The sequence below is a fragment of the Rhinolophus sinicus genome, linkage group LG03, assembly GCF_036562045.2.
Source record: "Rhinolophus sinicus isolate RSC01 linkage group LG03, ASM3656204v1, whole genome shotgun sequence".
NCBI lineage: Eukaryota > Metazoa > Chordata > Mammalia > Chiroptera > Rhinolophidae > Rhinolophus > Rhinolophus sinicus.
Genome location: NC_133753.1, coordinates 108258337 through 108284047, shown reverse-complemented (window position 1 = coordinate 108284047; position 25711 = coordinate 108258337). Strand labels below are relative to the sequence as shown.

The 25711-nt window shown below is 41.9% G+C and overlaps 1 protein-coding gene and 1 pseudogene across 5 annotated transcripts in view; one reads left to right on the top strand and one right to left on the bottom strand.

Moving 5' to 3' along the window:
* The window catches only part of LOC109437491 (S-adenosyl-L-methionine-dependent tRNA 4-demethylwyosine synthase TYW1), a 237210-nt gene that overhangs the window by 6312 nt on the left and 205187 nt on the right, over positions 1-25711 (top strand). For all 5 annotated transcript variants that reach the window (XM_074328473.1, XM_074328478.1, XM_074328475.1 and 2 more), the window contains exons 4-6: positions 3285-3386; positions 4894-5088; positions 22690-22977. In XM_074328473.1, coding sequence (XP_074184574.1) covers positions 3285-3386; positions 4894-5088; positions 22690-22977 — 585 coding nt within the window. The remainder of the gene's footprint in view (positions 1-3284; positions 3387-4893; positions 5089-22689; positions 22978-25711) is intronic.
* Positions 5604-6295, bottom strand: LOC109438043 (small ribosomal subunit protein bS6m; annotated as a pseudogene).

The window sequence follows — 25711 nt, the reverse complement described above, 5'->3', positions numbered from 1 at the left end:
GGACACAACTAGGCTCTCTGGGCACAGCCAGGGTTTCTCAGGGCACCACCAGTGCTTCTGGGCACAGCCAGACTTCCTGGACTTCTTAGGGTACCACCTGTCTTCCCGGACACAGCCAGGGTTTCTCAGGGCACCACCAGTGCTTCTGGGCACGACCAGACTTCCTGGACTTCTTAGGGTACCACTAGTTTCCCCGGGCACAGCTAGGATTTCTCAGGGCACTGCCACTCTCTGTGGGCACAGCCACACTTCCTGGACACAGCCAGGGCTCTCAGGGCACTGCCACTCTCTCTGGGAACAGCCCGACTTCCTGGGCACAGCCAGGGTATCTTCAGGGCTCAGCCAGACTTCCTGGACTCAGCCAGGGCTCTCAGGGCACTGCCACTCTCTCTGTGCCTCTCAGGGTACCCTGCTGGAACAACAGCGACTCACAATCAAGGTGCTTACATATTCTCAATGGCGGCCAGTCAAGAGACAAAAGCAAATATCCCCCAGTTCCACTAACAACAGTTCCCAAACAAACAGTCAAGCGGTCCATTAAATTAGGGATGGAAGGCAATTCCCCATAGTCCATAGTCATTCGCCAGGGCTGTCCTGGGGGTGAGGGACGACCTGGACCTCACCCTCATCTCCCATGGAGGACCCAGCAAGCGCCACCCCCCGGGACCACAAGTCCCGCATCCGCGCTGCCCGAGCAGGAACCTCCCAGCCCACAGGGCCGCAACGACCCCCGCTCTCTCCGGCCTGCGCCGGCCGGGGAACTGTCCACATCCCCCCACTCCTCCACGGGGGTCCAGCTCTCAGGCAGCTGCTCCTCTTGGTCTTCCAGAGACTGAGTGTTCATACACACAAACTGCTCCACCATCCTTTGGAGAGCTTTGGCCGGCACCATACCCTGTTCGCTGTGCCATTTGTCGTGCGGGAGACCCTGCTCGCTGCGCCATTTGTCGTGCGGGGAGGCCTGCAGGGTCTCTGGTCCCGCTCCCCACATAACGCAGGATATGGTGAGGCCAAAAAGGAACACCCACGGAGCCATAGGTAGGGGAGTCATACCACTATATTCTCTCTGGCGGCACTATACTCTCACTGGAGGCTGGATCCACACTGTCCGCAAACCGCCATCCACGCTTGCCAGCCCAGCCGCCATCTCCTTGCTAGCCCCCATTCTTTCTCTCTTCCTCTCTCTGCTAGCGTAGCCACAGCAGTTATATTAGTGGCCAATGGCTCATTGTTTACAGCTGACGGCCAACTAGCCACAGCTGATGGCCATCCAATCACATTGATGGCCATTTACTACCTGAGCCAGGCACCTGTCTATGTGAGGCCGAGAGCCTGGAAACTTCTTTCTGGGGCTCTGCCCCCACACACTGCTTGGCCCCTTCCCTGACTTCAGTGTACTCTGCACTCAGCAGCCACAGGGACTCTGAAAACTTCAGTAAAATCATGCTCTCCTCAGCTGAAAAGCCAGCAATGAGTCTGTGGGGGCAGAGCCCCAGAAACTAGTTTCCAGGCTCTCAGCCTCACATAGACAGGTGCTGGCTCAGGTAGTAAATGGCCAACTGTGATTGCATGGCCATCAGCTGTGGCTAGTTGGCCGTCAGCTGTAACCAGTGAGCCATTGGCCACAATATAACTGCTGTGGCTACGCTAGCAGAGAGGAGAAAGAATGGGGGCTAGCAAGGAGATGGCGGCTGGGCTGGCAAGCGTGGATGGCGGTTTGCGGACAGTGTGGATCCAGCCTCCAGTGAGAGTATAGTGCCGCCAGAGAGAATATAGTGGTATGACTCCCCTACCTATGGCTCCGTGGGTGTTCCTTTTTGGCCTCACCATATCCTGCGTTCTTGTGTGGGGAGTGGGAGCAGAGACCCCGCAGGCCGCCCCGCACGACAAATGGCGCAGCGAGCAGGGTCTCCCGCATGACAGAGTCCCTCACTCACGTAGTGAATGCTAAGTCCTCACTGTGGCCGAGAGGCCCTCACTCCTGCTTCTCCGTTAACTCTGACCTCATGTGCTTGGTCCTCACTTCTCCGGTCTTATTAACCTCCTTGGGCCTTTTACTCACCACTTATTTTTTATTATATGCACCTGTCCCTCTGCTTGGGCTAGCCTCATGGTCTGCTCTCATTTCCTTCAGGTTTGGCTCAAATCTTTATCTTTGAGGCCTACTGCAGTGTTTTCTGACACCAAATGTTTGTCATTTCGCACACTAGCTCACCAGTTCTGATACTGACTATCCAGCGTTATCATCAGACTTCACAGGTTTACAGGCTCAGTTCTCAGTTCAGATGCTACCACCAGTCCCAGGCACCACCTGCACTTCTGACTGATCAGCTATAAATTTGAGCATTCCCACAAACCTCTCCTTAGGTTTGATAATTTTTAAAGGGACTCACAGAGCTCAGGAAATTGCTTTACTTACATTTACTGGTTCATTGTAAAGGATGCAGCTCAGAACAGACAAATGGAAGATACGCATGGGGCAAGGTCTGGGGCGGGAGGGTGTGAGTATCTGGGTGTGCCATCTCCTCAGCATATCACTGTGTTCACCAACTCCTCTCTTAGGGCTTCTTATAGTGGCTCATTATGGAGGCATGATTAATTGAATCATTGGCTGTTGATGATTGAACCCACAGGGAGAAACAGTGCCAAAAGTTCTAAACCTGTAATCACCTGGTTGGTTTTCTGGCAACCAGTCCCCATTCTGAAGCTACCTAGGGCCTACACCCACCGTGAGTCATTAACACAGCAAAGACAGTGAGTTCCAAGGGTTTAGGTCTAAGAACTGGAAACAAACACCAAATATTTATTTTTTATTATATGTACCTGTCCTGATCTTCACTATGTAAAATGACAGCTCGTCTCCATACCTCCAATACTGTGTTCTTGCCGTTACCCTGATTTCCTCAGTAGCACTACTCACCATCTGATACACTGTATGTTTTCTCATTTCTATGTTTCTTTACTCTTTGTCCATTTGAACATAAGCTCCTTGCGGTCAGGGACTGTGTGTGTCTTGTTCACTGGTGTGTAAAAGGAATTAGCAAAAAGCTAATTTAGATTTAGTCCCATATGTACTTAGAGTGAGAAAAACATGGTGGAATGAATGATCTCTATAAAGATAACTTGAGAAAACGGTAAAAGTGAGAACAGTAAATACTTGTGTTTATGATGACAGATATCAGTCTCTGGGAAAGTTTTTCATGATAAATGCCCCATGCCCTTGCCAACAGAGGTACGTGAAGACAGCTCTTTGCTTATTTAGACTGTGACTTTTTCCCCATTAGGGATTCGCGGCAGCTCTTGCTGAAGCCGTCTCCTCCCTAGACCTGCCAGTGGCAGTTATTGATCTGAAAGAATATGATCCAGACGATCATCTCCTAGAAGAGGTTGGTAATCGTCTTCTTTTTGCTTCAGTCAAAGCTCAGATTTCGTGGACATCCTGTATTCTGGGATAAGGAGAATCTTCAGAGTGATGTGAATTGTTGTGCTGAGGGGTTCAGTTGACTGAGTTCCCAGCGTCAGTCAGCGGCGTTGGAAGGTGGTTTGGTGCACTGACTTTGAAGTGCTGTGCAACCTGTCTCTCGTATCAGGCTCTCCTGGGCTGGGGGGGTCACGTGGAAAAACTTGGGTGGTTTGAGGGTCCCTCTGCCCTCTGGCTTCGGATCGCATAATCCAGGAGGGTTGTTACTGATGGCAGTTACTGTACTTGTGAAGCCTGTATACCTACTGGAAAGTTAGGAGCCAAGTAGGGAGCAGAAGGAATATGGGTTTTGGAGTTAGACAAATCCCTTGCTAGTTGTGTGGCGGCCTTCCTGCATTACCTAATATCTCTATAGGTTTGTTCACCTGAGAAATTCCCTTCCCTCTCCTCTAGCCCTACCCCACTTAGGGAAGCTTGCCTTATAATAGTGCTTCTTGAAGTGTGGTTCTTGCATGAGCCATATCGGTGTCACCTGGGAACTTGTTAGAAATGCAGACTCTAAGGTCCTAGCCCAGCCCTGCTGAACCAAAGTCTGGACATGGGACTGTGTTTTAACAAATTCCCAGATGATTTGGAAGCAGCCGGAGTGGGAGAGGCACTTAATGCATAGGCAGACCAATTTCTGTAAAGAGCCAGATAGTAAGTATCTGCAGCTTTGTGGGCCATGCAGCTACCATTCTGCCTTTGAGGCACCAAATAGCTATAGACAATATGTAAATGAATCAGTGTGGCTGTGTTCCAGTAAAACTATTGACAAAAACAGGTGGTGAGCCGGATTGTGCCTGTAAGTGGTAGTTTGCCAGCCCCTTCTTGGTGTATAAACTTCTAGCTGTCCGTTTCTGTCTCTCAGGAAGACACTGGAGTGCAAGTGAATGAGCTCGAATCTGCTCTCAATTATTTGTGAAAAATTGTTAGCAAACTTTGACACTTAATAATTAGTAAGGGATTACTTAAAACTTACTTCATGACTTGGAACTGTTAAGATACATTCAAGCAGATGAAATACTGTGACTAGCAGGACTGAAGATGTATTTTGTTTCCCCATGTAGATGATGGTGCCAAGTTGTTACTTTACTTTTAAAAAGGTTTATTGCTTTAATACTTCACGTAATTTTTAAAAATGTCTTTCTGTATTTTTTCCTGACTAATTTGCATTTTGTTTCCAATATGACAACCTGCAGATAAGAATTTATAGTCTGAGAAATGGTATGGAGTGTATGGTGAAGGGCATCAGGAGGTATATTGGCAAGGGACCGATTCTCTCCCCTGGGCGAGGTGCTTTCTGAAAGCACCTTTAGTCTTTTTTTTGAAAGCACCTTTTGTCCTTAGAGATTAGTATGATAGGAATGTTAGCATTTACAAAACAATTTTATTCTTGAATATTCTTCTGAAATAATTATTTTCTTGCTTAGGTTACTAGTAAAAATGTTTGTGCCTTCCTGGTTGCCACATACACTGATGGTCGACCAACTGAGAATGCAGAGTGGTTCTGTAAGTGGTTAGAGGAAGCATCCAATGATTTTCGATTTGGCAAAACTTACCTGAAGGGTATGAGATATGCGGTGTTTGGTCTGGGAAATTCTGCCTATGCAAGCCACTTCAACAAGGTAGGTACAAGGTATATGTTTGAATTGTAGGGATAAGTTTTCTTAATTAAAAATAAAAATTAACACACGTATGGATGTGTATATGAAGTAATCCACACACTTTGGTACTTAATAAACTTATTGTTTAATTTTTATAGCTGGGAATTGCTGCACATATTCCAGCTTGATGTATAGTAGGCTCTCAGTAAAGTTTTATTGAATAAAATGAATGAATATACTTCCTATTGTCTAGTGTCTTAGGCACCTGGATTCATGGGCTTTGAGTCCAGCCAGCCACCTGTCCCCAGGCAAGACGTGGTGGATGGAAGATCACTGATTCTTTGAACTTTCTCAACTGCTTGTCCTGTTGTTGAATAACCTTTACTATACAAGCTAACTCTTTTTTTTTTTTTAATTAATTAATTAATTAATTAATTTTACAAGCTAACTCTTTTTTTTTAATCATGTTTATTACTCTCATCAAAAGTTACTCATATGATACAGCATGGTTTTACAGTATGAATGATACTTTATTTCACATGGTTATGAAGTCTGAGTGACTAGCTCATAATCCGAGGCAGTTTTGTAAGTTTTGTTCTTCACACTGGTGTTAGTGTTGTTGTAGGGCAAAAGACCTCGCTGACAAAGAAACGATTTGCTGGTACCGCAGGTTACAGAGTAGCTGCAAGCAAGCCATTCCCCACCTGGCACAGCAAAGGGGATCAAGAGCTAAAAATACCTTATAAAAATCAAATGGCACTTACAACACTTATGTAAAGGTCAGGCTTGTAGATTACTAATTCATGGTTCTCAAAAGTGAGGGAATTAAATATAAGGCTAAAACCTTGTGAATCTTCGCACTTCCTCCTCTCTGTGGAGTATAGTTTATCTTCAACTGGGTCTGGGACAGTCCCTTCACATTCCTTTACTTCCTGGGTCAGAGGGTGTTCTATAGTGTTGGGTCTAATCACATCAATGTCTCAAGATCAGTGCTCCAATATGCTTTCAACAGTGGGTGTTGGTGCATAAATATCCACCAAGAAACACCCTCTTCTGTTGTCCGCTGACTGTGGGACACCTTAGAAGGAGGAGCTTGTTCACCCCGGTTTTACAGGTTCTTCACGGTCTGCCTGCTGCCCTTCAGGACTTCTGTCCTACCTTCCATGGCTGCAGCAGTCTCTGGCCACTGCATGGCTTTCAGGATTAAAGTCAGCCAATAGCAGGGCATGCCCAGACGCTAGGCGTTAGGCTCCAGAGCAGCCAGCTCCTGGGACGCTGGAGATGCGGGGACAGCGGGCAGCTGACCAGCTGCTGGGCTTGAGGCTCCCGGGTGGCGAAAGCCCCAAGCTAACTCTTAATGCAGTTGAACTCATACTGCCTTTTTAAAAAAAGGTATGACATTTTTTTTTATTCAGGTGTACAAAACAACATAATGATTAGACATTTACACCCCTCACAAAGTGATAAACCCCTCCCCCAATCTACTACCCCTCTGACATCATATATAGCTGTTAGAGTACCATTGACTATATTCCCTATGCTGTGCCTTACATCCCGTGACCACATATATATATATATATATATATATATATATATATATATATTTAATCATAGTTGACATTCAGTATTATTGTATATTAGTTTCAGGTGTACAGTGCAGTGATTAAGCATTTATATAATCTAGGTAGTGATCCCCCAGTAAGTCTGGTACTCACCTGACCCCCTACATAGTCTTTACATTATTGATTATATTCCCCATACTGTATTTCACATCCCTGTGACTATTTTGTAACTACCAATTTGTACTTCCTAATCCCTTTGCCTTTTCTCACCCATACTCCAACCTCCCTCCTATCAGTTTGTTCTCTGTATCTATGAGTCTGTTTCTGTTTTGTTTGCTTATTCTGATCATTGGATTCCACACACAAGTGAGATCAGACAGTATTTGTCTTTATCAGTCTGCCTTATTTCACTTAGCATCATGTTCTCTAGGTCCATTCATGTTGTTGCAAATGGTAGGATTTCATTCATTTTTATGGCAGAGTAATACTCCATTGTAAAATGTACCACAATTTCTTTATCCAATCATTTATTGATAGGAATTTCAGTGGTTTCCATACCTTTGGCTATTGTGATAGCTCTGCAGTAAACATAAGGGTGCATATATTTCGAAATAGTGTTTTGGATTTCTTTGGATAAATACCCAGGAGTGAAATTGCTGGGTTGTAAGGTAGTTCCATTTTTAATTTTTTGAGGACCCTCCATACTGTTTTCCATAGTGGATGCACCAATTTGCAATCCCACCAACAGTGCATGGTTTTCTTTTCTCAAAAACATCTTCACCAATACTTGTTGTCTGTTATTTCATTGATGATAGCCATTCTGACCAGAGTGAGGTGATACCTCATTGTGTTTTTTATTTGCATTTCTCTGATGATTAATGACATTGAACATTTTTTATTTGTCTATTTGCCATCTGTATGTCCTCTTTGGAGAAATGTCTCTTCATGACCTCTGCCTATTTTTTAATTGGATTGTTTGCTTTTTGGTATTGAAGTGTATGAGTTTTTAAAATAAATTTTGGATATTAACCCCTTATCACATGTATCATTGGCAAATATCTTTTGCCATTCAGTAGGGTGCCTTTTTGTTTTATTGATGGTTTCCTTTGCTGTGAAAAAACTTTTTAGTTTGATGTAATCCCACGTTTATTTTTTCTTTTGTTTACCTTGCCCGAGGGGATATATCAGTAAAAATATCACTAAGGGTAATGTCTGCAAATTTAGTTCCTATATGTTCTTCTAGGAATTTTATGGTTTTGGGTCTTACATTAAGTCTTCAATCCATTTTGAATTTATTCTTGTATGTGGTGTAAGAGGGTGGGATGGCTTCATTTTTTCACATGGTCCAGTTTTCCCAGCACTATTTATTAAATAGACTGTCTTTACCCCAATGTAAATTCTTGCTTCCATTGTCGCAGATTAAATGACCGTACAGGCATGGATTTATTTCTGGGCTCTCTATTCTGTTCCATTGATTGATGTGTCTGTTTTTATGCCAATACCATTCTGTTTTGATTACTATCGCCTTGTAGTATGATTTGATGTCAAGTTGTGTGATACCTCCCACTTTGTTCTTATTTCTCAAGATTACCATGGCTATTCGGGGTATTTTATGGTTCCATATAAATTTTAGGATTATGTGTTCTAGTTCTGTGAAAAATGTCATTGGTAATTTGATAGGGATTGCGTTGAATCTATATATTGTCTTGGGTAGTATAGACATTTTAACTATATTAATTCTTCCCATCCATGAGCATGGTATATGTTTCCATTTATTTGTATCTTTGATTTCTCTCTTCAGTATCTTAGTTTTCTGTGTACAGGTCTTTTACTTCCTTGGTTAAATTTATTTCTAAGTTTTTTATTATTTTTGATGCAATTGTAATGGGTTGTTTTCTTAATTTCTTTTTTTGATAGTTTGTTATTAGTATATAAAAATACAACTGACTTCTGAATATTAGTTTTGTATCCTACCACTTTACTCAATTTATTTATCAGTTCTAATAGGTTGGACTCTTTGGGGTTCTCTATGTATACTATCATGTCATCTGCAAATAATGACAATTTTACTTCTTCGTTTCCTACCTGGATGCCTTTTACGAGGTCTGACAATCAAGTTCGCGAATTTGTTGCAACGATATTGCTAATCTTTTTTGATATCAGAGGGATTATCCATTATTAATTTGTACCAACTGCTCAAGTTTACTATTTGGAAGTGCTGAAAAGGCTGTGTGAAAAAGTTTAGATGACCTGAGCTTTTCGCCAACAATTCATGGCTCTTGCATCACGACAATGCAGCAGCTCACACAGCACTGTCTTTGAGGGAGTTTTTAGTCAGTAAACAAATAACTGTATTGGAACACCCTCCCTACTCACCTGATCTGGCGCCCAATGACTTCTTTCTTTCTTTACCCGAAGATAAAGGAAATATTGAAAAGAAGACATTTTGATGACATTTAGGCTGTCAAGGGTAATACGATGACAGCTCTGATGGCCATTCCAGAAAAAGAGTTGTAAAATTGTTTTGAAGAGTGGACCAGGCACTGGCATTGGTGCGTAGCTTCCCAAGGGGAGTACTTCGAAGGTGACAATAGTGATATTCAGCATGAGGTATACTCACTTTTTCTAGGATGAGTTCATGAACTTAATTGTCTGACCTTGTATTTCTTTTTCTTGTCTGATTGCTTTGGCTAGGACTTCCAGTACTATATCGAGTGGAAGTGGTGATAATGAATTCCTTTAGCTTTTTTTGTGAAAGTGGACATCCTTGTCTTGTTCCTGATCTTAAGGGGAATGCTTGTAGCTTTCCCCATTGAATAGAATATTAGCTGTAGGTTTTTCATATATGGTCTTTACTATTCAGATATTTTCCCTCTATTCCCACTTTGCTGAGAGTTTTCATCATAAATGGATGCTGGATTTTGTGAAATGCTTTTTCTGCATTTATTGGTAAGACCATATAGTTTTTATTTTTTATTTTGTTTATGTGGTGTATCACATCAATTGATTTGCAGATGTTGAACCAACCTTGTATACCAGGAATGAATCCCACTTGATAGTGGTGCATAATCTTTTTAATGTATTGCTGAATTTAATGTACTAATATTTTGTTGAGGAGTTTTGCGTGTACATTAGGGATATCAGCCTACAGATTTCTTTTTTTGTAATGTCTTTGTCTGGTTTTGGAATCAGGGTAATATTGGCCTCGTAAAATGAGCTTGGGAGCCTTTCCTTTCTCTTGAATATTTTGGAATAATTCGAGGAAATAGGTGTTAATTCTTTTTTGAATGTTGGGTAAAATTCACCTGTGAAGCTATCTGGTCCAGATCTTTTGTTTGTTGGGAGCTTGTTGATTACTGAGTTGATTTCGTTCGTGGTAATTGATCTGTTCAGATTTTGTGTTTCTGTTTCATTCAGCTTTGGAACATTGTATGCTTTTAGGAATTTATGCATTTCTTCCAGATTGTCTCATTTGTTGGTGTAATATTTTCTTAAGTTTTTTTTCGTATTTCTGTGGTGTCAGTTGTTATTTCTCCTTTTTCAATCCTGTTTTATTTATTTGTGTCCTCGTTTTTTTCTTGATGATTTTGGTTAAAGGTTTGTCTATTTTGTTTATATTTTCAAAAAACCAGCTCTTGGTTTCATTGATCTTTTGTATTGTTTTTTAGTCTCTATTTTGTTTATTTCCACTGTGATCTTTATTATTTCCTTCTTTGTACTCATTTTGCACTTTGTTTGCTGTTCTTTTTTCAGTTCCCCTAGGTTAGACTGTTTATTTGAGATTTTTGTTGTTTCTTAAGGTAGGCCTGCATTACGGTGGTACCTCGGTTTTTTTAATGTAATGTGTTCCGGAAGACCGTTCGAGTTTTTAAACAGTGGAAAACAGCCGACAGCTAGGCCTCAGAATCTTGCCCTCAGCGGAAGCTGCGTGATGTGTTCGAAAACCAAAGCATTTACTTCCGGGTTTATGGTGTTTGTAAACTGAAATGTTCGTTAACAGAGACGGTCGAAAACCGAGGTACCTCCATACTATGAACTTCCCTCTTAGGACGACTTTTGCTGTTGCGTAGGTTTTTGCACATCATTGTGTTAACCATTTTTGTTTGTCTCAAGGTATGTTTTGATTTTTTCCTTGATCTCATCGTTGACCCATTCATTGTTTAGTAGCATGTTATGTAGCCTCCATGTATTTGTGTGGTTTTCAGTTTTTTTCTTGTAATTGATTTCTAGTTTCCTAGCACTGTGGTCAGGGAAGATACTTGATATATGATTTTAGTTTTCTTAAATTTATTGAGACTTGTTTTGTGGCCTTACATGTGGTCTATCTTGGAAAATGTCCCATGTGCACTTGAAAAGAATGTATATCCTACTGCTTTGGGATAAAATGCTCTAAAAATATAAATTACGTCCATCTCATCTAGTGTGTCATTTAAAGCCACTGTTTCCAGGATGATTTTTCTGTCTGGAGGATCTGTCCATTAGTGTCAGTGGGGTGTTAGAAGTCCTCTACTATGATTGTGTTATTGTTGATCTCTGCCTTATACCAATATTTGTTATATATATTTAGAAGCTTATATTGGGTGCATAGATGTTTACTAGCATTATGTCCTCTTGTTGGATTGATCCTTTTATTGTAGTCTTTGTTTTAACGTCCGTTTTGTCAGATACAAATTCTGCTACCCCAGCTGTTTTCTTGTTTCCATTTGCATGAAATGTCTTTTTCTATCCGTTTACTTTCAGTCTGTGTGTGTCTTTTGATCTGAGGTGGGTCTTTTGTAGAGAGCATGTGCATGGGTTTTGTTTTCTTATCTATTCATCTACCCTGTGTATTTGATTAGAGCATTTAAACATTTACATTTAAAGTGATTATTGATAGGTATATAGTTATTCCCTATTATTCAGATTTTGGTCTTCATTTGTTTTCTCCTTTCTTCTGCTTAAAAATGTCTTTTTAACATTTCTTGTAATTCTGGCTTGGTGATAATGAATTCCTTTAGCTTTTTTTGTCTGGGAAGTTCTTTATCTCTCCTTCAGTTTTAAATGATAGCCTTGCTGGGTAGAGTAGTCTTGGTTGTAGGCCCTTGTTTTTCGTTACTTTGAAAATTTCTTATCTCTTCCTTCTGTACTGCAAAGTTGCTGTTGAGAAATCTGCTGATAGGAGACATCAGTCTTATAGGAGCTCCCTTGTGAATAACTAGTTGTCTTTCTCTTGGTGCTTTTCAGGTTCTCTTTTTCTGTCTAACCTTTGGCATTTTAATTATGATGTGTCTGGTGTGGGCCTCTTTAGGTTCATCCTGTTTGGGACTCGGCGCTTTTTTGGCTTGTATGTCTATTTACTTCACCAGGATAGGGAAGTTGTCAGTCATTGTTTCTTCGAATAGGTTCTCAATCCCTTGCTTCCTCTCCTCTCCCTCTGGTACCCCTATAATGCAAATGATGTTGTCCCAAAGGTCCCTTAAACTATCTTTTTTTGCTGTTCTGATTGGGTGTTTCGTGCTATCTTGTCTTCAAAATTGCTGATTCGATCCTCTGCTTCCTCTACTCTCCTGTTGATTCCTTCTAGTGTGTTCTTAATTTTAGTTATTGTATTCTTTATTTCTGAGCGGTTCTCTTTTATGGTTTCTATGTCATTCTTTATGCTTGCTATCTCTTTGTTGAAGTTCTCACTAAATTCCTTAATCATTCTTATGACCAGTGTTTTAAACTCTGTCTCTGGTAGGTTGGTTGCCTCCATTTCATTTAGTTCTATTTCTGGAGGTGTTTCCTGTTCTTGTATTGGGGACATGTTTCTTTGTTTCCTCATTCTGGCTGCCTCCCTGTGCTTCCTTCTGTGTATTGGATGGATCTCCTATGTCTGTCAGTCTTTGGCCTTATGTAATATATGTCCTGTGTGTTCCAGTGGCACAGTCTTCCTGGTCTCCTGTGTGTGTTGTTCTAGAAGTTCCCCTTGAGTGTGTTGTGTGTGTTCTGTTATAGTTGAGCCTTGATTGCTTTTGGTGTGTCAATGGGTAGGGTTGACTCTCAGGCTAATTGACTGTGAGGACTGGCTATACCCACAGTGGATGAGCTGCTATGTTTGGGCTGACTGCACAGAGGAGGCTTCGCCCATGCCACCTCTCATGCCTTTGCGACCCCCCCACTTTGGGTGTGCTGTTTATGCGGCTGACCAGGTAGTGCTCTGGTGTGGTCTGAAGCTAGCCTCTGGGCGTGTTGCTTCTGGTTGTCTCTTGGGGATCCCGTCCAGGGTAATTTCAGCCTTGTCTGTTACAGGCCCGGGACTACATGATAGGAGCTACAAAGCTATATGTAGTTGGCTGCTGCCTGTGCTGGACCTGGAGGCATGTGGGTGTGGCCTCACTGTGAACTGAGGCCAGCTGCTACCAGTATTGGGCCTGAGGCAGCTTAGCAAAAGGCCCAGGGCCCCTAGGCCTGTTGCTTCCTGCCAGCTGCCCTTAAGGCCCAGCCGTTGACAGAAGCTACTTAGGTGCATGGGCTGGGCTGGTTGACCCGGTGATGAGAGTGCCCTCGGGGGTGCAGCACTAGGTGGGCGAAGCTCTAGGGCATCATGAGACATGGCCGGCAGTTTTTACGAAGTTAATGTAGATTCAGTTCCTGTGCCAACACTTGGCCTGTGACCACTTTGCAAGGCACCCTTCGTATACCGCAGCCAGCTGTCACTCGCCTGGGGCTTACAAATATCTGAAAGCTTCCCAAAAGAGGCTGTGGTGCAGGTTTTGGGTCACTGCCCCCCACCAAAAGCCCCCTGGGCAGCCATGCGCCGTCTGCTGCTGTTAAAGCCTTCCATTGCTTGTGAAACAGGGCCGGCCACCCAGGCGCTGAGAGTGTCCCTGGAAATGCAGCTCTACATGGGCCAGCTGGGTTCCAGGGAGCTACAGGGTGTGAGTGGTGGTTTTTACAGTTAATGCAGTTTTGGTTCTTGCCCCATGACCACTTTGCAAAATTGTCCTGAGAATACCGAGGCCAGCCACCGCTCACCTCAGGCCTGCATGTTCCCAAGAGCTTTCCCAGAGGGGCTGCGGTGCATGTTTTATTTAGGTCACTGCCTACCACCAAAATTTCTTCAGACTGCCGCTGGCCATTCACTGCTATAAAAGGCTTCTGCAGCTTGTGGGGCAGGCAAGAGTGGCCCAGGTGATGCAGGGGTAGCTGTACGGAGCAAGGACCCACGGCATCACCAAGGTGGTGCACATGCGCAGATTTTACCAGACCAATGCAGTCTCAGATTTGGCCCATTGGGGGAGGGTTCAGCATAGAAAATATGGTGCCCCTCTGTAGGCTTCATGCCGTCAGGCTCCTCACAAGGAAAATGGCTCCTATCCCTCCAGCCCTTGCTCCAAGGAAACACAACTCAGTCTTCCCCGTATGTCTTTGGTGCCCCTTGAGTTGCCACCTCTCCACCAGAGACCAGATGAGTGTTTGCAAGTGAGTGAGTCTGTGTGTAGGCCCTTTAAGAGGACTTCTGGGTTTCCAGCCACCTTCCATCTCACCAGGATGGGCAGACAGAGTCCTTGCTGATTTTGACTGCCAATGTTGTGGGGACTCCTCTTCCTGGCACAGGACCCCTGAGCTGGGGAGCTTGGTGTGGGGCTGGGACCCCTCCCTCTTCAGGGGCGACCTGCACCACCAAGCTGTCGCTCCCATTGTGGGTCAACCTCTACCTGTGGGTTTGGGGCCAGCCCGTTTCGCATCTCTGCCCTCGCACCAGTCTCAATGTGGCCTCTTTATATCCTTAGTTATTGGGGTTCTGTTCAGCTAGTCTTCAGATGATTCTTGGGGTTGATTGATCTATAATTTATTTGTAATTTTGTTGTGATCCTGGGATGCAGTAGGCATAGTGTTTACCTAATCTGCCATCTTGCACTTGCCCTGAATGCATTGTCTTTTAATCATTAATTTTTTAAAATTTTATTAGTGTCAGGTGCACAAGACAAAGCAATACTTAGACGTTTATCATTTATATCCCTCACACTGTGTGAACCCCCTCCCCCCATCCACTATCCCTCTGACATCGCACAGAGCCATTATATTTCCACTGTCTCTATTCCTAATGCTGTACTCCGCTTCCTGTAACCATATACGTACATATATATACATATATATATACATACATATATATATACATATATATATAAAATTATAGTTGGCATTCATTATTGTTCAGCTTCACGTGTACAGTGCAGAGATCAGGCATCTACATCATCCCTGAGGTGGTCTCCCAAATGGGACACATGTCCATTGGATACCCTACAAAATCTTTACACTATTGATTACATTCCCCAAATTAATTTTCAAAACCCCATGGCCATCTTGTGGTTACCAACTATTTTCTAAACCCCTCACCTTCCCCCTTATCCCCACCCCCCTGCCCATCTAGCAACCCTTGGTTTTTCTTCTATGTCTCCAAAACTGTTTCTGATTCGTTCATTCACTTATTCTTTTCTTTAGATTCCGCATATAAGTGAGATCATATGGTATTTGTCTTTCTCTGTCTGACTTATTTCACTTAGCATAATGTTCTCTAGGTCCATCCATGTTGTTGCAAATGGTAAGATTTCTTTCTTCTTTATGGCTGCGTAATACTCCATTGTATAAATGTACCACAGTTTCTTAATCCAGTTGTCTACCGATGGGCATTTCGGTTGTTTCCATGTCTTGGCTATTGTGTATAGTGCTGCAATAAACATAGGAGTGCATAAAGATTTCTGAATTGGAGTTTTGGATTTCTCTGGATCGATACCTAGGAGTGGGATTGCTGGATCATAAGGTAGTTCCATTTTCAGATTTTTGAGATACCTCCATACTGTTTTCCATAGTGGCTGTACCAATCTGCATTCCCACCAACAGTGCACAAGCGTTCCCTTTTCTCCATATCCGCGCCAGCACTTGTTGTTTGTTGATTTATTGATGATAGCCATTTTGACTGGGGTGAGGTGGTATCTCATTGTGGTTTTTATTTGCATTTCTCTGATGGTTAAGTGAGGTTGAGCATTTCTTCATATGTCTGTTTGCCATCTGTATGTCCTTCTTAGAAAAATGTCTCTTCATGTCCTCTGCCCATTTTTTAATTGGGTTGTTTGTTTTTTTGGAGTTGAGTGAGTTTTTTATAAATTTGTGCTACTAACCCCTTATCAGATATATCATTGGCAAATATCTTTTCCCATTCAGTAGGATCCCTTTTTGTTTTATTGATGGTTTCCTTTGCTGTGAAAAAACTTTTTAGTTTGATGTAATCCCACATGTTTATTTTTTCTCTTACTTCTCTCACGCGAGGGGATATATCAGTAAAAATCATACTCCAGGTAATGTCTGTGAAGTTTCTTCCTATATTTTCTTATAGGAATTTTATGGTTTCAGACCTTACATTTAAGTCTTTAAGCCATTTTGAATTTATTTTTGTATATGGTGTAAGGAGGTGGTCCAGCTTCATTTTTTTGCCTGTGTCTATCCAGGTTTCCCAGCACCATTTATTGAATAGACTGTCTTTACCCCACCGTACATTCTTGCTTCTATTGTCGTAGATTAAATGGCTATATAGGCGTGGATTTATTTCTGGACTCTCTATTCTGTTCCATTGATCTATGTGTCTGTTTTTATGCCAGTACCATGCTGTTTTGATTACTGTAGCCTTGTAGTATAATTTGATGTCAGGTATTGTTATACCTCCCACTTTGTTCTTATTTCTCAAGATTGCTGAGGCTATCCGGGGTCTTTTATGGTCCCATATAAATTTTAGGATTATATGTTCTATTTCTGTGAAAAACGTCGTTGGTAGTTTGATAGGAATTGCGTTGAATATGTATATTGCCTTAGGCAGTATGGACATTTTAACTATATTAATTCTTCCTATCCATGAACATGGTATGTGTTTCCATCTATTTGTATCTTCTTTCATTTCTTTCTTCAGTGTCTTATAATTTTCTGAGTACAGATCTTTTACTTCTTTGGTTAAATTTATTCCCAGGTATTTTATAGTCTTTGGAGCAATTGTAAATGGGCTTGCTTTTTTAATTTCTCATTCTGATGTTTTACTATTGGTATATACAAATGCAACTGATTTCTGAATATTAATTTTGTATCCTGCTACTTTACTAAATTCATCTATCAGCTCTAATAGTTTGTTGGTGGAGTCTTTAGGGTTCTCTATATATAGTATCATATCATCTGCATATAATGACAATTTTACTTCCTCCTTACCGATTTGGATGCCTTTTATTTCTTTTTCTTGTCTGATTGCTGTGGCTAGGACTTCCAGTACTATGTTGAATAGAAGTGGAGAAAGTGGGCAACCTTGCCTTGTTCCTGATCTTAAGGGGAATGGTTTTAGCTTTTCCCCATTGAGAATGATGTTAGCTGTGGGTTTGTCATATATGGCCTTTATTATGTTGAGATATGATCCCTCTATTCCCACCTGCACGTAATCCTTGCATGAGTCTCTTAGCTGTTCTGCGTGATGAGCAGAGAGTCCTTTGATGGGTTATAAACGTCCCTTGTCTGATAAGATCCGGAGAAGAACTCAAAAAGTGCGCCCCGCTGCCGCCATTCCTATGATGTCACTCTTAATCATTAATTTTTAAAGGGAACTAGAAAGAAAACATTTCTTAAGGGTTTTTATCATAAATAGCTGCTGGATTTTAGCAAATGCTTTTTCTGCGTCTATTGATATGATCATGTGATTTTTATTTTTCATTTTATTAATGTGGTGTATCACATTAATTGATTTGCGGATGTTGAACCACTTTGCATACCAGGGATGAATCCCACTTGATCATGGTGTATGATCTTTTTAATGTATTGCTGAATTCTGTTCGCTAATATTTTGTTGAGGATTTTTGCATCTATGTTCATTAGTGATATTGGCCTGTAGTTTTCTTTTTTTGTGGTGTCTTTGTCTGATTTTGGGATCAGGGTGATAGTGGCTTCGTAAAAAGTGTTTGGGAGTCTTCCCTTCCTCTGGATTTTTTGGAAGAGCTTGAGGAGAATAGGTGATAATTCTTTTTTGAACGTTTTGTAAAATTCACCTGTAAAGCCATCTGGTCCAGGGCTTTTGTTTGTTGGGAGATTGTTGATTACTGATTCAATTTCCCTGGTTGTAATCAGTCTATTTAGATTTTCTGTTTCTTCTTGAGTTAGCCTTGGAAAGTTGTACGCCTCTAGAAAATTGTCCATTTCTTCCAGATTGTCAAATTTGTTGGCATATAGTTGCTCATAGTAATTTCTTAAAATTTTTTGTATTTCTGTGGTGTCTGGTGTCACTTCTCCTCTTTCATTTCTGATTTTATTAATTGGGGTTCTCTTTTTTAATGAGTCCGGCTAAAGGTTTGTCAATTTTGTTTATCTTCTCTAAGAACCTACTCTTGGATTCATTGATGTTTTGTATTGTTTTTCTGGTTTCTATTTCATTTATTTACACTCTGATCTTTATTATCTTCTTCCTTGTACACTCTTTGGGTTTATTTTGTTGTTCTTTTTCCAGATCCCTTAAGTGTGAAGATAAACTGTTGATTAGTGATGTTTCTTGTTTCTTTAGGTAGGCCTGCAATGCTATGAATTTCCGTCTTAGGACTGCTTTCGCGGCATCCCATAGATTTTGGGTCATCGTATTTTCATTTTCGTTTGTCTCGAGATAACTTTTGATTTCTTCCTTGATCTCCTGCTTGACCCATTCATTATTTAGTAACATATTATTCAGCCTCCATGAATTGGTGTGTCTTCCAGTTTTTTTCCTGTAGTTCATTTCTAATTTCATAGCACTGTGGTCAGAGAAGACAATTGGTATGATTTCAGTTTTTTTAAATTTATCAAGACTTGTTTTGTGGCCTAACATATGGTGTATCTTGGAAAATGTTCCATGTGCGCTTGAGAAGAACGTGTATTCTGCAGCATTGGGGTGAAATGCTCTGAAAATATTGATTAAATCCAAGTGGTCCAATGTATCAATTAAGGCCGTTGTTTCCATATTGATTTTCTGTCTGGAAGACCTGTCCCTTGTTGTCAGAGGTGTGTTGAAGTCCCCTACTATGATAGTGTTACTGTTGATCTCTGTCTTTATGTCAGTCAATATCTGTTTTATATATTTAGGTGCTCCTATGTTGGGTGCATAGATGTTTACTAGGGTTATGTCCTCTTGTCGAATTGATCCCTTTATTATTATATAGTGCCCATCTTTGTCTTTTAATATGTTCTTCATTTTAAAGTCTATTTTGTCAGATATAAGTATTGCAACTCCAGCTTTTTTCTCATTTCCATTTGCATGAAATATCTTACTCCAACCCTTCACTTTCAGCCTGTGTGTGTCTTTTGATCTGAGGTGAGTCTCTTGTATACAGCATATACAAGGGTCTTGCTTTCTTATCCACTCAGCCACCCTATGTCTCTTGATTGGAGCATTTAATCCATTTACATTTAAAGTGATTATTGATAGGTACATAGTTATTGCCATTTTTAAATTTGTAGTTAGATTGTTTTCATCTTTCTTCTATTTACAGAAGTCCTTTTAGTATTTCTTGCAATGCTGGCTTGGTGGTAATAAATTCCTTTAGCTTATTCTTTTCTGGGAAGCTCTTTATCTCTCCATCAACTTTAAATGATAGCCTTGCTGGATAAAGCAATCTAGGTTGTAGGCCTTTGTTTTCCATCACTTTGAGTATCTCCTGCCACTCCCTCCTGGCCTTCAATGTTTCTGCAGAAAAGTCATTTGATAGTCTTATGGGAGTTCCCTTGTATGTAACCCTCTGTCTTTCTCTTGCTGCTTTTAGGATTCTCTCTTTGTCTTTAACCTTTGCCATTTTAACTATAATGTGTCTTGGTGTGGACCTGTTTGGGTTTATCCTGGTTGGAACTCTCTGCACTTCCTGGGCTTGTATGTTGGTTTCCTTCATCAGGTTCGGGAAGTTTTTGGACATTATTACTTCAAATATGTTCTCAATCCCTTGTTTCTTCTTTTCACCTTCTGGTATTCCTATGAAGCGCATGTTGTTGCGTTTGATGTTATCCCAGAGGTCTCTTAAACCATCTTCATTGTTTTTTATTCTTTTTTCTTTCTGTTGTTCTGTTTGGGTCATCTCTGCTAACTTTTCTTCTAAGTTGCTGATTCAATCCTCTGCTTCATCTAACCTGCTGTTAATTCCTTCAAGTGAGTTCTTTATTTCTGTAATTGTGTTCTTTAGTTCTAACTGGTTGTTCATTATGATTTCTCTATCCTTCTTTATGTCCTCTCTAAGCTCTTTAAACATTATTATCATCAGTGTTCTGAACTCTGTCTCTGATAGGTTGGTTAACTTTGTTTCATTTGGTTCCATTTGTGGAGGTTTCTTCTGTTCTTTTATTTGGGACATGTTTCTTTGTTTCCCCATTCTGGCTGACTCTCTGTGTTTGCTTCGATGTATTAGGTAGATGCCCTAGAGTTCTTAGTTCTTGCTGGGTTATCTTATGTAGTATGTGTCCTTTATATTTGACTTGCGCTACTTCGTTCTTCTCCTCTGCGTGTGCTCCAAAGGAGACTCTTGTGTTGTGTATATTGTCCTGTTAAAGAAGATCTTTAATTGCTTTTCGCTTGTGAGTAGGTGGGGTTAACTCCTAGGCTGACTAGTTGTGAGACTTGGCTCTGCCCACTGCAGGGTGTTCTGCTGCGTGACGGTTGACCACTTAAATGTGGTTTGGCCTCTATGGGCTCTTGTGCCTGTAAAGAATCCTCTCTTGGTGTGTCACTTGTAGGTCAAACCCGGTAGTACTCTGATTTGGTCTGGAGTTGGCCTCTGGGTATGTTGAATCTTGTGCGTCTTAAGCTGGGCCCTGGTAGGGCAATTTCCGAACAAAGCAAATCACCAAGCACAACAACAACAACAACAAAGGAAAAAACAAATGCACTCACATGTAAAAACAACCGACAACCCCCACTCAACACAGGCAAAATGTCAAAGATATAAAGACAAAAGAAAACAAAACAAAAAGCAGCGCCAATCTTGTCTTAAGCCCACCAAGTAATCTCCAGGTTGTCCTCTGCTGTACCAAAGAATCCTCTGCATATTGTGCAGGCAGAGCCGGTCACCTGGTGCCCAGAGTGACCTTGGGACTGCAGATTTAGATGTGTGGGGCTGAGGGGTCTGGACGGTAGTTTTTACAAAGCCAGTGCAGTTTCTGCCCTTGCCTGCACATATGCACACTGAGAGTAGCACCACCAGCCCTGTGTCCAGTTCTCCTGAGTCTTAGGGCACTTCTTCTGTGTGTGTGTGTGTGTGTGTGTGTGTGTGTGTGTGTGTGTGGTGTGCGGGAGATTTCTGACCTTCTGAAAGCTGGGAGCTGTGTCTGCCGCTTACTGCTGATCCCTGGGAATGTCTCCGCAGTTGTAATTGCCCTGCCCCAGGCAGGCCAGAAAGGGTGGGGGCTGGGGATGGAGGGGTCTTCTCTTTCCCAGCCCAGCTGTGTCACTCTCTTCCTGCAGGCCAGAAAAGGTGGTGGCTGGGGGCGGAGGAGTCCCCTCTCTCCTAGTCCAGCAGAAACCACAGTCCTCCCAGCCTCTTCCCTTGGCCAGAGCACCAAGGCTCCTCTGCACTCTGACACCACTCCTCAGTTCAGGGGCCAGTTCAAGTCTCTGGAAGGGCAGGGGTAGGATTGGAAGAGCAGGGGGAGGGGCCCAGGTATGGAGTTTGTGTCCTGTGTCCGGCCTAGGGCTTAACTGGAAGTATCAGCTGAGGTTATTGCTTCAAATGCTAGATATGCTGCCCCCTCGGCGGGAGAGATCAACTGTGGGACGCAGGGAAAGAGCCCACCTCCTGGCTTTTGTGTCTCTGTTCCGTCCTGGGATCCCTTATGTCTCTGCAGCTGCGGATGTCCGCTGGTTTTCCACTGCCGCAGATGTGGGCCGGGCTGCATCTCCACAGCCGAAGGTGCGGACCGCGTCCCCACAGCCGCTGATGCGAGCCGCGTCTCCACTCCACTCCGCTCCCTTCCCTCTTCCCCTGCTCGCCCAATTTTCCCCACCTGCACGCAGTCCTTGCACAAGTCTCTTAGCTGTTCTGCGTGATGAGCAGAGAGTCCTTTGATGGGTTATAAACGTCCCTTTTCTGATAAGATCCGGAGAAGAACTCAAAAAGTGCGCCTCGCTGCCGCCATTCCTATGATGTCACTCTTAATCATTAATTTTTAAAGGGAACTAGAAAGAAAACATTTACTGCCCTTTATGTAATAAAATATTAATTCTTTTGTTTTCCGTGATATTTTTCTAAATGAAATTAAGTTGGCTCTTTTCTTTTTTGCATGCTGTTCTCTGTACTTTAAAAAATAAAAATTTGGAGGCTCTCAGTTTCTTAGTGGTTCTAAAAAGTTAGTAAAACTTTTTTTGTATGTGTACCTTTACTCAGATATGGGTTCAGTCTGGCTCACCTGTCTTTGGTAGAATATGAGTAAAGGTGAAAGTGCTCGTTCGTTAAACTTGTTTACATTGAATTGTTACCTCATCATGTATATTTCTTGCCTTATTTTCAAAAGACTTAGACAAAAAATGGTAAAATTCAGATATGTAAATATTTTGTTTAATGACTTGCCACTCAGGATGTCTGTTAAGCATTTTAACTCCTAGCTGTGCTTCTTGATGCCCCCTGTGTCCCGTATTGCAATAAAATAAATACATTCTGAGTTTATGAAATTGTGAGTCTTGCCAAATGGATTCCATGTGCATTTTGTTATTAAATGGGCTTTGGCCCCATAGGCTTTGTTACATTTTGGAACAAATTTGTTTTTCTAATGAGTTATTTTGTTCTGACATTGTTTTGATTCTGGTTTTCAAATTCTTTCTTTAGGCATTAACCCTTGATTAAATAAAAGGTTTGTTTGTCCCTTCGTTAAAGGGTATCTTTTGCAGAATCCTACCAGAATGTATGGACTGCAGTCCTGGGGGTTGTGGCTGGGGCTGGAGGACCTGCTTCCATTTGGATAAGCAGCAGGGCCCACTGGCACTCCAGGCTTTTGCAGAGCAGTCTACAAACCTCTGATTTAGATGGTGTGAAAACACAAAACTCTCCTCTATCTCTCTTTCTTCTAGGTTGGCAAGAATGTTGATAAGTGGCTGTGGATGCTTGGTGCACAGCGGGTGATGACCCGAGGGGAGGGTGACTGCCATGTGGTGAGAAGCAAACATGGCAGCATCGAGGACGACTTCAGAGCTTGGAAGGCCAAGTTCATCATGCAGCTCCAGGTTCTTCGTAAAGGAGAGAAGAAACCCTGTGATGGCAACTGCAAGAAAGGCAAATGCGAGTCTCGTCAGCCTGGATCAGAGGAAGTGGAACCAAGGTCTCCTGCTCAGGACAGACTGCAGCAGAGAAACCATGTGGTGTGTAGCCTGTGTGGCCCTCCATGTCCCTGCTTTCCCCCTACATTCGGACATGCTGAACCTTACCTCTGCCCTGAGAAACTATTTCATTGGCTTCTGCTTAGAAGAAGATTTGAAGCTCCTATGGGCTGTTTTAGTGAGAGTGCAGTCTTAGGAGTTAAGCCATGTTGTGCTGGATGCTTTTCTGTATCTCACCTTTAATTGTTGCATTGCTAGAGTCAAACAGATTTCTGCCACACTTTGCATGTAGAAAACGGGTCCAGAGAAGTTACATATGTCCCGGGCTGAGCTCAGCTCTTTTTATCCCCAAACCACATGTTCCTCCTCACCTCTCTAAAATGGCTCTATTAATCACACAAACTTAAAGGCTGCAGGTCATCCTAGACTCATCTTTTCATCCATCACATTCTAAACATTTCCATTTCTTCCTTCTTCAGATACCCCAGTTCTTTTGAAGCTCATGTCATTAGGCTGTATCACAGCTGTTGTCATTTGGCCACCTGCTCGCTTGCTTCATTCAGGAACAGCTTTACATTCTGACTCACTGGCTTTCTCTGCACCTCGTTCCTGCCATCACTCCTGTGGCTAAGTCATCCATGTAGATGATTTGTCTCACACCCTGGCCAGCTTTTTGGCCTTCACACTTCCTGTAACCATTTTCATCACTGATGGCCTCTCACCTCCATGGTCACCTGAAATTTCATGTTCCTGTGACCCAAACTCTGACTTCTTTCCAGCACACCTACTTTAAAACTCTTTTGATCCCATACCTTTTTCATTGGATAGTGAGAATTGCTCATTTCACTTCTGTCTACCCAGTCTAGATTTTATGATTGTTCTTTACAAACACCTTCAGTTGCCTGGCCTTCCGCTCCATTGCACGGCTGAACTCCACACCACGCTGAGACGCGCTGTCTGCCTCCCCATTGCCTGCTGCTTGCTGTTAGACCAGACTCGAGTATGAGTTCAGAACTGCCCGACAGTCTCTGACGTTCTCCTGCGAATGCCCTTCCTCACTTTCCAAGATGACTGTTTAGTACTCTTTTTCTCTACCCCTTCCTCCAGCTCTCCTGTGAAGCCACCAGAGAAGAATGTTCTTATTGTCCCTGCGCTATCTACAGATGTTCACCATCTTTTCTGTCCCTGAAGACCAAGTGTCTGGTTCTGTTGAAGACTGCTTTCTGTGCATGCTCTGCAATCAAGGACTTTGTTCCTTTGTTCATTGCATCTTTCTCTCCTGCATTGTTGATCTTTCCATCTCTACCAGATAGTTCCCATAAGTATATAAACATACTCTGAAGTCATCTGTGTTTAGACAAGCACAATTCCTTTGTTCTGTGTCTTTCTGCTGCTGTTCTGTTTTTCTAGCCAGTCTGTTTGCTTGTATTTGCTTGTTTTCTCTCCACTTGGCTTTGAACATTTTAAGAAACTTTTCAAAGTGCTGAGGTAAAATTCACGTAACAAAATTAACATTTTAAAGTGTATAATCCAGTGGTATTTAGTACATTCACGATTTTGTGCACCCACTACCAATATCTGTCCATCATCTCAAAAAAAAAACAAAACCTTCACCCATTAAGCAGTCACTCTTCATCCCCTTTCCCTCACCTTGATGACCTCCTGTTTGCTTTCAGTCCCTTTGGACTTATTTATTCTGGATATTGTAGACAAATGGAATCATGTAACATGTGACCTTTTTTTATCTGGCTTCTTTTACTTTATGTTTTGGACGTTCATCCATGTTGTGTCATGTGTCAGTTCTTTATTCCTTTTTATGGCTGGATTGTATGAATATATCCGTTTTGTTGATCCATTTGTCTGTTGGTGGACATTTTTGTTATTTGTCCCTTTTAGCTCTCGTGAATAGTGCTACTCTGACATTCATGTATAAGTATTTTAGTAAATTTTCAGTTCTTTTGGGTATAAACCTAGGAGTGGAATTGCTGGGTCATGTGGTAATTCTGTGTTTAGCTTTTTGAGGAACCACCAGTTATCTGCAGTGGCTGCTCCATTTTACATTCCCACCATTAATGTACAAGGCTTTGAATTTCTCCGCTTCCTTGCCAACAGTTCTTGTTTTCTGTGTTTTAGATTATAGCCATCCTAGTGAGTGTGAAGTGGTGTCTCCTTATGGTTTTTATTTGCACTTGCCTCTGATGACTAATGATGTTGAGCATTTTTTTGTATGTTTATTGCCATTTGTATATCTTCTTTGGAGAAATGTCTATTCAGGTTCTTTGCCCAATTTTTAATTGGGTGGTTTGTCTTACCACTTGTTGAGTGGTAAGAGTTCTTTATTATATCCTAGATGGTAAACCCTTATCAGAGATACAATTTGCAAATACTTTCCCTATGTAGGTTTTCTTTTCACTTTCTTGATCATGTCTTTTGATTCACTAAAGTTTTTGATTTCCATGAAACCCAATTTATCTGTTTTCTTTTGTTGCTCATGCTGTTGGGATCATACATATGAATTCTTCGCTAAATCCAAGGTAATGAAGATTTAATCCTATGTTTTCTTCTGAGAATTTTATAGTTTTAGTTCTTATATTTAGGTCTTTGATCCATTGTGAGTAAATTTTTGTGTGTGGTATGAGGTAAGGGTACAGTTTCATTCTTTAGCATGTGTATATCCAGTGTCTCAGCACCATTTGTTGAAGAGATTATTCTTTCCCCATTGAGTAGATTTAGCACCCTTGTCAAAAGTCCATTGTTCGTAGATGTGTGGGTTTTC